This window comes from Callithrix jacchus, chromosome 22 (assembly GCF_049354715.1).
Source record: "Callithrix jacchus isolate 240 chromosome 22, calJac240_pri, whole genome shotgun sequence".
Classification (NCBI taxonomy): domain Eukaryota; kingdom Metazoa; phylum Chordata; class Mammalia; order Primates; family Cebidae; genus Callithrix; species Callithrix jacchus.
Genome location: NC_133523.1, coordinates 9,625,903 through 9,638,821, shown reverse-complemented (window position 1 = coordinate 9,638,821; position 12,919 = coordinate 9,625,903). Strand labels below are relative to the sequence as shown.

General features: G+C 50.3%; 1 protein-coding gene and 1 pseudogene across 8 annotated transcripts in view; one reads left to right on the top strand and one right to left on the bottom strand.

The window, feature by feature from the left end:
• PDE4A (phosphodiesterase 4A) overlaps positions 1–12,919 on the bottom strand; it is a 68,083-nt gene that overhangs the window by 19,723 nt on the left and 35,441 nt on the right. For 6 of the 7 annotated variants that reach the window (XM_035286470.3, XM_035286468.3, XM_078360556.1 and 3 more), the window contains one exon: positions 915–1,106. In XM_035286470.3, the coding sequence (XP_035142361.1) occupies positions 915–1,106 (192 nt within the window). Of the gene's footprint in view, positions 1–914; positions 1,107–10,811; positions 10,907–12,919 lie in introns of all 7 variants that reach the window. The other variant, XM_078360557.1, reaches the window with a different exon arrangement.
• LOC144580843 (small nuclear ribonucleoprotein Sm D2 pseudogene) lies at positions 1,867–2,536 on the top strand (annotated as a pseudogene). Its single transcript, XR_013531048.1, has one exon. The product of XR_013531048.1 is annotated as a small nuclear ribonucleoprotein Sm D2 pseudogene (transcript).

The following is a 12,919-nucleotide window of genomic DNA, read 5'->3' as shown; positions in this document are numbered from 1 at the left end:
AGGAGTATGGCTCAGGTGGGTCGGGGGAGAAGAGAGAAAGTGGTGAAGGGAGAGAGACGAGAGTGAATATGGTTTTTTTTTCATTTTTTTAGACAGAGTCTTGCTCTGTCACCCAGGCTGGAGTGCAGTGGTGTGATCTCGGCTCACTGCAACCTCTGCCACCCTGGTTCAAACAATTCTCCTGCCTCAGTCCCAAGAGGCTGGGTTACTGGCATGTGCCACCTCGTCCCACTAATTTTCATATTTATTTATTTTTTATCTCCCCGACCCCCCCTAATTTTTGTATTTTTAGTAGAGACAGGGTTTCACCATGTTAGCCAGGCTGATCTCAAGCTCCTGGCCTGAAACAACCCACCCACCTTGGCCTCCCAAAGTGCTGAGATTACAGGTGTGAGCCACTGTACCCAGCCCCCACTATTTTAATATATTTTTAAATAAAAGAACTGAGGCCGGGCACAGTGGCTCACACCTGTAATCCCAGCAGTTTGGGAGGCCAAGGTGAGCAGATCAGCTGAGGTCGGGAATTCGAGACCAGCCTGGCCAACCTGGCAAAACCCCATCTCTACTAAAAATACAAAATTAGTCAGTGTGGATGGCAGGCGCCTATAGTTCCAGCTACTTGGGAGACTGAGGCAGGAAAATCGCTTGAACCCAAGAGGCGGAGGTTGCAGTGAGCTGAGATCACGCCACTGTACTACAGCCTGGGTGAGAGAGTGAGACTCCATCTTAAAAAAAAAAAAAAGAACTGAGTCCTTTATAGAAGGGACAGGGGACTGCTTACCCTTCACTGGGGAGGACAGGTTGGGGGTTGCTGAGCAGGATGGGGGTGGGTGCCCCCTACTCCTTGCTGGGAAGGGCAGCTTGCAGCAGGACCAGGCCTGTGGGAACTGGGATGTGGGGAAGGGCATGCTCACGCCTCGCTGGTGACCGATGAGTTCCGGGACATGGTCTTGGGTGACATGTCATAGTCACTGTCTGAGCGGTACAGGAAGGATTCCCGGCGCTGGCTGGTGGCCGCCCCAGCGTGGAGCACAAGTCCTGGGCTCGCCTGCGAGTCCAAGGGGCTTCGGCCGGGAGATGGTGTTGGCCCATTCTCTGCATCGAAGCTGCAGGGGATGGGCGAGAAGAGGGGTCAGGAGGCTGAACCAGTGTTAAGGAAGTCAAGAGGAATGAGGAGGCCAGGAGCGGGGGCACACACCTGTAATGCCTGTAATCCCAACCCTCTGAGAGGCTAAGGTGGGTGGATCACTTGAGGTCAGGAGTTCGAGACCAGCCTGGCCAACATGATGAAACCCCATCTCTACTAAAAATACAAAAATTAGCCGGGTGTGGTGGCGGATGCCTGTAATCCCAGTTACTTGAGAGGCTGAGGCAGGAGAATTGCTTGAACCCTGGAAGAGGAGGTTGCAGTGAGCTGAGATTGCAGCACTGCACTCCAGCCTGGGTGACATAGCAAGAGTCCATCTCAAAAAGGAAAAAAGAAGAGGAAAGAAGAAACCAAGGGAATTCCTGGCAGAGATTCAGGTGGAGAATTTTTTTTTTGATACATGGTCTCTCTCTGTGGCCCAGGCTAGAGTAGTGCAGTGGCATGATGTCGGCTCACTGCAACCTCCGCCTCCTGGATTCAAATGATTCTTGTGCCTCAGCCTCCTGAGTAGCTGGGATTACAGACATGTACCACCATGCCTGGCTAATTTTTGTATTTTTAGTCGAGTTAGGATTTCACCATGCCGGCCAGGTGTGATCCACTTGCCTCAGCCTCCCAAACTGCTGGGATTACAGGTGTGAGCCACCAGACCTGGCCAAGTGGAGGATGTTGAAGAAAGCAACGTGGAGGAAACGGGAGTGAATCGAGAGCTTGGTGAGCAACATGAGCCTCCTCAACAAGCCCAAGAGTGAGATGACCCCAGAGGAGCTGCAGAAGCGAGAGGAGGAGGAATTTAACATAGGTCCACTCTCTGTGCTCACTCAGTCCGTCAAGAACAACACCCCAGTGCTCATCAACTGCCGCAACAGTAAGAAACTCCTGGGCGGCCTGAAGGCCTTCGATAGGCGCTGCAACGTGGTGCTGGAGAACGTGGAGGAGATGTGGACTGAGGCACCAAGAGCAGCAAGGGCAAGAAGAAGTCCAAGCCGGTCAGCAAAGACCGCTACATCTCCAAGATGCTCCTGGGCGGGGACTCGGTCATCGTGGTCCTGCGGAACCTGCTCATTGCTGGCAAGTATGAGCCACCTATCCCTGTCAGTCAACAGAACTCACTCCCCTGTCCTACAGGGACCGCTGCTGCTGGTGTTGAGAATGATAAAGCTCTGTGCTTTTTTCTAAAAAAAAAAAAAAAGAAAAGAAAAACAGATACCCTAAAAGTGATGGGAGACACAGAACTGCAAAGCTGGAACACTTGTTGAGCACTGGGGGGCACCCGTCCCCACTGCTGTGCTGGGGACGCCAAGGCCAAACTATGTGGGATCATTCACTCTTCCCTTTGCACCTCAAATCAGCCTTGCTGCCCACATTCATCCAGAATGTGTCTACTTCTCACCCGCTCCTTGGCCAGCTCCCCTCATCCCTAGCCAGGATCGGCTGCATTCACCTCTGCCCTGGTCCCTCCTCCTGTTTTCAAGCCCAGTCTTCCTTCAACAGCACCAGTGGGAGCTTGGGAACACCTAAATGAGGTCCAGTCCTCCCTCTGCTCAGAACCTTCTACGGGTCCCACCTTACTCGGCAAAATCCAAAGTCCTCACTGCAGCTCACAGGTCCTTCCCCTTTCCCCCACATTCATTCTGCCCCAGCCATAATGGCTTCCTCACTGTTTCCTAAAAATCTGAGACACAGTCCAGGCGAGGTGGCTCAGGCCTGTAATCCCAGCACTTTAGGAGGCTGAGGCGGGTGGATCACTGGAGGTCAGGAGATCTCCACCAGCCTGGCCAACATGGCAAAACTCCGTCTCTACTAAAAATACAAAAATTAGCCAGGCATAGTGGTGGGTGCCTGAAATCCCAGCTACTTGGGAGGCTGAGGGAGGAGAATCACTTAAGCCCAGGAGTCGGAGGTTGCAGTGGGCTGAGATCTTGCCACTGCGCTCCAGCCTGGGCAACAGAGGTAGAATCCATCTAAAAAAAGAGAAAATAAAAATCTGAGACACAGTCCTGACTCAGGGCCTTTGCACAGGCTGTTTCTCCAGCCCAGATCTGCAGCAGCTCCTCCTTACCTCCTTCAGGCCTCTGCTCAAATGTCACCACCACAGAGAAACCTCCCCTGACCAACTCTGCCAAAATTTCAAATTGCAACCTTAATACTTTTTTTTTTTTTTTGAGATGAGGTTTTGCCCAGGCTGGAGTGCAATGGTGCCATCTTGGCTCACCGCAACCTCTGCCTCCCAGGTTCAAGTGATTCTCCTGCCTCAGCCTCCAGAGTAGCTGTGATTACAGGTACCTGCCACCATGCCAATCTAATTTTATAGTTATTTATTTATTTATTGAGACAGAATCTCGCTCTGTCGCCCGGTGCCAGGCTGGAGTGCAGTGGTGCGATCTCGGCTCACTGCAACCTCTACCTCCTGGGTTTAAGCGATTCTCCTGCCTTAGCCTCCTGAGTAGCTGGGACTACAGGTGTGCGCCACCACACCCAGCTAATTTTTTATATTTTTAGTAGAGACGGTTTCACCATGTTGGCCAGGATGGTCTTGATCTCTTGACCTTATGATCCACCCGCCTCAGCCTCCCAAAGTGCTGGGATTACAGGCATAAACCACCACATCCAACCTTATTTATTTATATTTTAGGAGGGAGCCTCACTCTGTCACCCAGGCTGGAGTGCAGTGGTGCGATCTTGACTCACTGCAACTTCCACCTCCTGGGTTCAAGGGATTCTCCTGCCTCAGCCGCCCAAGTAGCTGTGATTACAGGTACATGTCACCGTGACCGGCAAATTTTTGCATTTTTAGTAGAGATGGGGTTTTACCATGTTGGCCAGGCTAGTCTTGAGCTCCTGGCCTCAAGTGATCCACCTGCCTCCACCTTCCAAAGCACTGGGATTACAGGCGTGAGCCACTGCACCCGGCCCATTATATATTCCGGATACAAATCCCTTATCAGATATTTTTCTCCAAGGTTGCAGCTTATCATTTAGTGGTGGGGTCTCACTCTGTGGCCCAGGCTAGAGTGCGGTGGTGCCGTCATGGCTCACTGCAGCCTCCTGGGATCTAGTGATCCCCCAACCTCCACTTCCCAAGTAGCTGGGAACTACAGGCACGTGCCACCACACCCAGATAATTTTTGCATTTTTTGTAGTAATGGGGTCTCCCTATGTTATCCAGGATAGTCTGTAACTCCTGGCTTAAGAGATCCTCCTACTTTGGCCTCCCAAAGTGCTGGGATTACAGACAAGAGCCACTATGTCTGACTGGAAGCTTATCTTCTTACATTTTTGTTTTGCTTTGTTTTATTTTTGAGACAGGGTCTCACTCTGTTGCCTAAGCTGGAGTGTAGTGGTGTGACCTCGCTTCACTGCAACCTCTGCCTCCTGGGTTCAAGCAATTAATTCTCCTGCCTCAGCCTCTCGGGTAGCTAGTTCTACAGGCGCCCACCATCAAGCCTGGCTAATTTTTTTTTTTTTTTTGAGACGGAGTTTCGCTCTTGTTACCCAGGCTGGAGTGCAATGGCGCGATCTCGGCTCACCGCAACCTCCGCCTCCTGGGTTCAGGCAATTCTCCTGCCTCAGCCTCCTGAGTAGCTGGGATTACATGCACGCGCCACCGTGCCCAGATAATTCTTTGTATTTTTAGTAGAGATGGGGTTTCACCATGTTGACCAGGATGGTCTCAATCTCTTGACCTCGTGATCCACCCACCTCGGTCTCCCAAAGTGCTGGGATTACAGGCGTGAGCCACCACGCCCGGCCCAAGCCTGGCTAATTTTTTGTAGTTTTAGTAGAGACAGGGTTTCACCATGCTGGCCAGGCTGGTCTCAAACTCCTGGCCTCAAGTGATCCACCCACCTCAGCCTCCCAAAGTACTGGGATTACAGGCGCTTGGCAGGCCTAGCAGATTTCAAATTTATCTCTTAGTCGAGAGACTAAGAAAAGTCTTATGCTGACTCTCCACAAGCTGACCTAAACGGGGAGCAGGGGAGGCTCCTATCCTCTCTCCCTCTCCACTTGCACCCAGTCAGAGCAGAGCCTGAAATCTACCTACCAGTCTAACCCCAAAGGTTATTCAATAGGGAAAGAACTGTCTGTTCAAAACGATGGTGCTAGGAAAACTGAAGAAGCCGCATACAAAAATTAACTCAAGGCCAGGCAGTGTGGCTCATGCCTATAATCCTTAGCACTTTGGGAGGCCAGGGCAGGTGGTTCACTTGAGGTCAGGAGTTCGAGACCGGTTTGACCTACATAGTGAAACCCTGTGTCTACTAAAATACAAAAATTAGCTGGGCGTGGTGATAGGCACCAGTAATCCCAGCTACTCGGGAGGCTGAGGCAAGAGAATTGCTTGAACCCAGGAGGTGGAGGTTGCAGTGAGCCGAGATGGTGCCACTGTACTCCAGCCTGGGCGACAGAGCAAGACTCCCTTTCAGAAAAATAAAAAATAATTAATTCAAAATGAATCAAATACCTAAACATAAGAGCCAAAACTATAAAACTCTCGGCAGCCTCACAACATTAGATTTGACAATGATCGCTGGGATTTGACACCAAAGCAACAATAAGTGGACTTCATCAAAATGAAAGACTTTTGTGTATCCACAGGCACGATTCTGGTCACGCCTATAATCCCGGTGATTTGGGAGGCCGAGGTGGGAGGATGGCTTGAGGCCAGGAGCTTGCCGCCAGCCTGGGTAATATAGGGAGACCCCATCTCTTTAAAAACCTTTTTTAATTAGCCAGGCATGGCAGTGTGTGCCTGTAGTCCCAGATACTGGGAGGCTAAGGCTGGAGGATCACTTAAACCCGGGAAGTTTGAGGCTACAGTGAGTAGGCTGTGATCACACCACTGCACTCCAGCCTGGACAACAAAGGGAGATCGTGTTTCAAAAATAAATAGGCCAGGCGCAGTGGCTCATGCCTATAATTCCAGCACCTTGGGAGGCCAAGGTGGATGGATCACTCGAGTCTAGAAGTTTGAAACCAGCCTGGGCAACATGGTAAAACCCCGTCTTAACCAAAAAATACAATAAAAAAAATTAGCCAGGCATGGTGGTTCGCGCCTGTAATTCCAGCTACTAGGGAGGCTGTGGTGGGAGAATCACTTAAACCTGTGAGGCAGTGATTGCAGTGAGCCAATCACTGCACACTAGCCTGGGTGACAGAGTGAAACCCTGGCTCAAAAAAAAAAAAAAAACCCTCGAAGTTTCAAGCAAATTTCCTGCCTCAGCCTCCCGAGTAGCTGAGATTACAGGTGTGCGCCACCACGCCCAGCTAATTTTTGTATTTTTTAGTAGAGACGGGGTTTCACTATATTGGCCAGGCTGGTCTCAATCTCCTGACTTTGTGATCCACCCACCTCCGCCTCCCAAAGTGCTGGAATTACAGGTGTGAACCACTGCACCCGGCCATAACTGGCCGTTACCCGTGTCCTCTTTCCCGATTGCTCTCCCTTCCAGACAGCTGGTCTCTTCACTCCAAGAGAAGGGACTATGCAGCCAGGGGGCACTCCTACCTCCATCCACCCATCTGTCAGTCTCTGACCTGCCTCCTGGGCCTCAGATTGCAGCTCCAGAGAGACACCTTGTTGAGGGCCTGAACTCTGCATCCCTGAGGTCACATCACCTCCTCTCCCACCTGCTGCACTCTCTGCTCTGCTGAGTAGGTCTCTCTGCTGCTCCAATTCCTCTCAACTCAGAAACAATCCATTCCTACCTACAGAGAACAACTGTAACACCAATCACAAATGTCTGTAGGCCAGGGGCAGTGGCTCACACCTATAATCCCAGCCCTTTGGGAGGCTGAGGCGGGCAGATCATGAGGTGAGGAGTTCGAGACCAGCCTGACCAACATGGTGAAACCCCCATCTCTACTAAAAATATAAAAATTAGCCGGGTGTGGTGGCACATGCCTGTAATCACTGCTACTCAGGAGGCTGAGGCAGGAGAATTGCTTGGGCCTGGGAGATGGAGGTTGCAGTGAGCCAAGATCATGCCACTGTACTCAACCCTAGCCGACAGAGCAAGACTCTGTCTCAAAAAAGAAACAAACAAAAAACCCTTAAAACTGGCCAGGCGCAGTGGCTCACGCCTGTAATCCCAGCACTTTGGGAGGCCGAGTTGGGTGGATCACAAGGTCAAGAGATCGAGACCATCCTGGTCAGCATGGTGAAACCCCATCTCTACTAAAAATACAAAAAATCAGCTGGGCATGGTGGTGTGTGCCTATAATCCCAGCTACTCAGGAGGCTGGGGCAGGAGAATTGCCTGAACCCAGGAGGCGGAGGTTGCGGTGAGCCGAGATGGCGCCATTGCACTCCAGCCTCGGTAACAAGAGCGAAACTGCGTCTCAAACAAAACAAAACAAAACAAAAAACCCTTAAAACAAACAAACATTCTAAAGAAAAACGCTGTGGGAAAGAAAACAAACAAACAAACATACAACCCAGCAATCACATTCTTAGGTCTATCCCCAAAAGTATTGAAAGCAGGGATCTCAAAGAGATACATGGGCACCCGTGTTCACAGCCGCGTGATTCACAACGGCCAAAAGGTAAAAGCGACCACAGTGTCCGTCACAGATGAATGAATCAATGAAACGTGTTACATCCATTCAATGAAATAGAATTCTGCCTTTAACAGGAAAAAATGGCTGAGCGAGGTGGCTCACACCTGTAATCCCAGCACTTCGGGAGGCTGAGGCAGGCAGATCACCTGAGGTCAGGAGTTCGAGACCAGCCTGACCAACATGGAGAAACCCCGTCTCTACTAAAATTACAAAATTAGCCGGGTATGGTGGTGCATGCCTGTAATCCCAGCTACTCAGGACACTATAGCAGAAGAATTGCTTGAACCTGGGAGGTGGAGGTCGTGGTGAGCCGAGATCACGTCATTGTACTTCAGCCCCGGCAACAAGAGCAAAACTCCATCTCAAAAAAAAAAAAAAAGGAAGAAAATTCTGACACAGGCTACACCATGGATGAACCTTGAAAACAGGCTCAGTGAAATAAGCCAGTCAGAAAAAGATAAATAGTGAAATAGTGCACAGGAAATTCCACTTATATGAAGTCCCTGGAGTACTTAGACTCGGAGACAAAGAAGAGTAGGCGCCAGGGGCTGGGGAGATACGGAAACGGTGTGTTTGTGCTTAAAGTTTCAGTCTGAGAACATCAAAAAGTCCTGGCCGGGCGCGGTGGCTCACACGTGTAATCCCAAGCACTTTGGAAGGCTGAGGCGGGCAGATCACAAGGTCAGGAGATCGAGACCATCCTGGCCAACATGGTGAAACTCTGTCTCTACTAAAACTACAAAAATTAGCTGGGTGTGGTGGTGTGTACCTATAGTCCCAGCTATTCGGGAGGCTGAGGCACAAGAAACGCTTGAACCCAGGAGGTGGAGGTTGCGGTGAGCTGAGATGGCGCCATTACACTCCAGCCTGGATAATACGGTGAGACCCTATCTAAAAAAAAACCCAGAAAACAATGGGTAAAATGGTAAATTTTGTGATGTATATTTTACCATAAACAAAAAACTTCATAGAATGTAAACTTACTTAAAAGGGTAGGTTTTACTATACGTTAATTTTTTCAAGTAAATTTTAAAAAACACTCTTGGCTCAGCATGGTAGCTCACGTCCTGTAATCCCAGCACTTTGGGGGGCCAAGGTAGGCGGATCACAAGGTCAGGAGATTGAGACTAGCCTGACCAACATGGTAAAATCCCGTCTCTACTCAAAATACAAAAATTAGGGCATGGTGGCATGCACCTGTAATCCCAGCTACTTGGGAGGCTGAGGCAGGAGAATGGCTTGAATTGAATCTAGGAGGCAGAGGTTGCAGTGAGCCAAGATCATGCCACTACATTCTAGCCTGGGCGACAGAGCAACACTCCATCTCAAAAAACCAAAAAACATAAAACAAAAAGGGCCGGGCGCGGTGGCTCACGCCTGTAATCCCAGCACTTTGGGAGGCCAAGGCGGGTGGATCACAAGGTCAACAGATCGAGACCATCCTGGTCAACATGGTGAAACCCCGTCTCTACTAAAAATACAAAAAATTAGCTGGGCATGGTGGCGCGTGCCTGTAATCCCAGCTACTCAGGAGGCTGAGGCAGGAGAATTGCCTGAACCCAGGAGGCGGAGGTTGTGGTGAGCCGAGATGGCACCATTGCACTCCAGCCTGGGTGACAAGAGCGAAACTCCGTCTCAAAGAAAAAAACAAAAAACAAAAAAGCACTCATAAGGTGAGATACTCATAGATCATCAGCTTGGGACTTTGATGATAATGTCCATTTATTTATTTATTTATTTATTTTGAGACAGACTATCACTCTGTCCTACAGGCTGGAGTACAGTGATGTGGTCTCAGCTCACTACAACCTCTGCCTCCCAGGCTTAAGCAATTCTCTTGCCTCAGTCTCTCAAGTAGCTGGGTCTACAGGTGCATGCCACCACGCCTGGTTAATATTCGTACTTTTAGCAGAAATGGGTTTCACCATGTTGGCCAGGCTGGTCTTGAACTCTTGACCTCAGGTGATCCACCTGCCTCAGCCTCCCAAAGTGCTGGGATTACAGGCTTCAGCCACCACGCCTGGCTGATAATGTTCATTTTTTAATTTTTTTTTATTTTTGAGATGCAGTCTCACTGTGTTACCCAGGCTGGGGTGCAGTGGTGCGATCTTGGCTTATTGCAACCTCCACCTCCCGGGTTGAAGCAATTCTCTGCCTCAACCTCCCATGTAGCTGAGATTATAAGCACACACCACCATGCCCTGCTAATTTTTGTATTTTTAATAAAGACGGGGTTTCACCATCTTGGCCAGGTTGGTCTTGAACTCCTGACCTTGCGATCCACCCACCTCAACCTCCCGAAGTGCTAGCATTACAGCCATGAGCCACCACACCCGGCCGATGATGTCCATTTATTGAGCACCTGCTGTGTCCTGGGTGCCAAATTAGAACTTTTCAGGCATAAAGTAATAATAACAAGACATTATATTGAGTGCTTGCTGTGTGCCTGGCACTATGAAAGTGGCTTATACACAGGCCGGGCGCGGTGGCTCACGCCTGTAATCCCAGCACTTTGGGAGGCTGAGTCAGGTGGATCACGAGGTCAAGAGATCGAAACCATCCTGGTCCACATGGTGAAACCTGTCTCTACTAAAAATACAAAAAATTAGCTGGGCATGGTGGTGTGCGCCTGTAGTCCCAGCTACTCGGGAGGCTGAGGCAGGAGAGTTGTTTGAACCCAGGAGGTGGAGGTTGCGGTGAGCCGAGATCGCGCCATTGCACTCCAGGCTGGGTAATAAGAGCGAAACTCCGTGTCAAAAAAAAAAAAAAAAGAAAGTGGTTTATACACATTAACTCATAGAGGGCTCCAACCCACTCTATAAATTAACATATAGTAGGTCCTCTTAACATTCCCATGCCTAAGGAAACAAGGGGTCGGTGGCTTCACTGTCTGAGAACCGTGTCCTATTTCTAAGGCCCAGGGTAGATTTTTTTTGGCTCCAGAGAAGGGGAGAAGAACATAGCTACACACAGAGGATGGCTCACCTCCAACTCCCCGGCCCAGGAATTTAAGCCGAAGTTTAGGAAGGTGAGACCCTGTTTCCCAACCAGGTACCCTGCTAGCATCCCAGCAGATCCACCAGCCCCAAGGGACTCAGCTCACGTCATCAGGAGCCCAGAGGCCTGGATGGGAAGAGGACGCTCCCTGGGGCCCTGCTGTTTGTGCTGTTTGTGCTTCAGGAGCCGATGTCCCTTGGGCTGTGAAAGGATAGAGGGGAGGAGACAGGGCTACAGAACTGCTGCCTCAGAGATAGTAGGGATCGGGAGAGCCAGGGCCCGCTATACCCCAGAATCAGACCCCTGAGCCATGGAGAGTCACCCTCCCTGGCTTGTCACTGACTGCTCAGGGTGACCCAAAGTTAGGTCAGAGGCCACTCCAGCGACATCCCCATGGGCTCCAAGGCTGGGACCCAGAAACAGGGGTAGCTGGCAGCCCTACATCACAGCAACGTGCCCAGACACTCCATTGGAGGTGAAATGACCTGCCCAAGACTCCCCCTTAGGAAGGCTAATCATTTGTGGTGTGTGTGTGTGTGTGTGTGTGTGTGTCTGTGTGTGTGTGTGTGTTGATACAGGGTCTTGCTCTGTCACCCAGGCTACAGTGCAGCCATGCAATCATGGCTCGCTGCAGCCTCCACCTCCCCAGCTCAACTATCCTCCCACCTCAGCCTCTCGAATAGCTGGGACCACACAGGTGCACACCACCACACCCAGCTAGTTTTTGTATTTTTTTTTTTAGCAGAGACAGGGTTTCACCATGTTGCCCAAGCTGGTCTTGAACTCCTAGACTCAAGCAATCTGCCTCCCAAAGTCTCACCCTCCCAAAGTGCTGGGATTATAGGCGTGACCACTGTACCTGGCCTCAGGCTGACCATTTGGTGACCCTTTGTTTTTTTTTTTTTGAGACAGAGTCTTGCTCTGTCACCTGGGCTGGAGTGCAGTGGTGCAATCTTGGCTTACTGCAACCTCTACCTCCTGGGTTCAAGCGATTCTCCTGCCTCAGCCGCCTGAATAGCTGGGATTACAGGTATCCACCATCATGCCCAGCTAATTTTCGCATTTTTAGTAGAGATGGGGCTTCACCAGGTGATGCTCTCAAATGAAGTTGCTACCTGTTTCCCCCTCTAAGTGGCCCCTAAGCCTGCCCACCAGGGCTCTTGGGAGCATAAAATTGGGCCTGTTGAGGACTGTGCAGTCCAGGGACAGTCTAGGCCTTAGGGATGGCTACTGCAGGGACTGATGGGAAACAAACAAGTTGGGAGGGGGGGCAGGGGAAAGGAACACATTGGTACAGATTACAATAACAAGAACTATGGCCAGGCTCAGTGGCTCATGCCTGTTGGAGGATTGCTTGAGCCTGGGAAGCAGAGTTTGCAGTGAGCAGAGATGGTACCACTGTACCCCAGCTTAGGTGATAGATGGGGACCTTCTCTTAAAAAAAAAAAAAGGAAGACAGGGCACGGTGGCTCACACCTCTAATCTCAGCACTTTAGTGGGAGGCAGAGGCAGGCAGAGCACTTGAGGTCAGGAGTTCGAGACCAGCCTGACCAACATGAAGAAACCCCATCTCTACTAAAAATACAAAAATTAGCCGGGCATGGTGTTGGGCACCTGTAATCCCAGCTACTCGGGAGGCTGAGGCAGGAGAATTGTTTGAACCCAGGAGGCAGAAATTGCAGTGAGCCGAGATCGTGACACGGCACTCCAGCCTGGGTGACAAGTGAGACTCCGTCTCAAAAAAAACCACTTAAGTGAAGGCCACACACTAGGTATCGTGCTATACTATAACATGCATTCATGATCCATTCTCCAGACAAGGAAATTGAGGCTGGGTGCAGTGGCTCACATCCATGATCCCAGCACTTTGGGAGACCGAGGCGGGTGGATCACTTAGGCCCAGGAGTTCGAGATCAGCCTGGCCACCATAGAGATACCTCATCTCTACTAAAAATACAAAAAAATTAGCTGGGCCATGGTGGCGTATCCCTGTAATCCCAGCTATTTGGGAGGTTGAGGCACGAGAATTGCTTGAACCTGAGAGGCAGAGGTTGCAGTGAGGCAAGATTGCTCCACTGAGCTCCAGCCTGGGTGACACAGTGAGACCCTGTCTCAAAAATAAAAAAGAAAGAAAGAAACTCGGGCTCAGAAAGAATGAATACCATGGTTATTAGTAGTAGAGAATGAATTTCTTTTAAAATTTATTTATTTTGT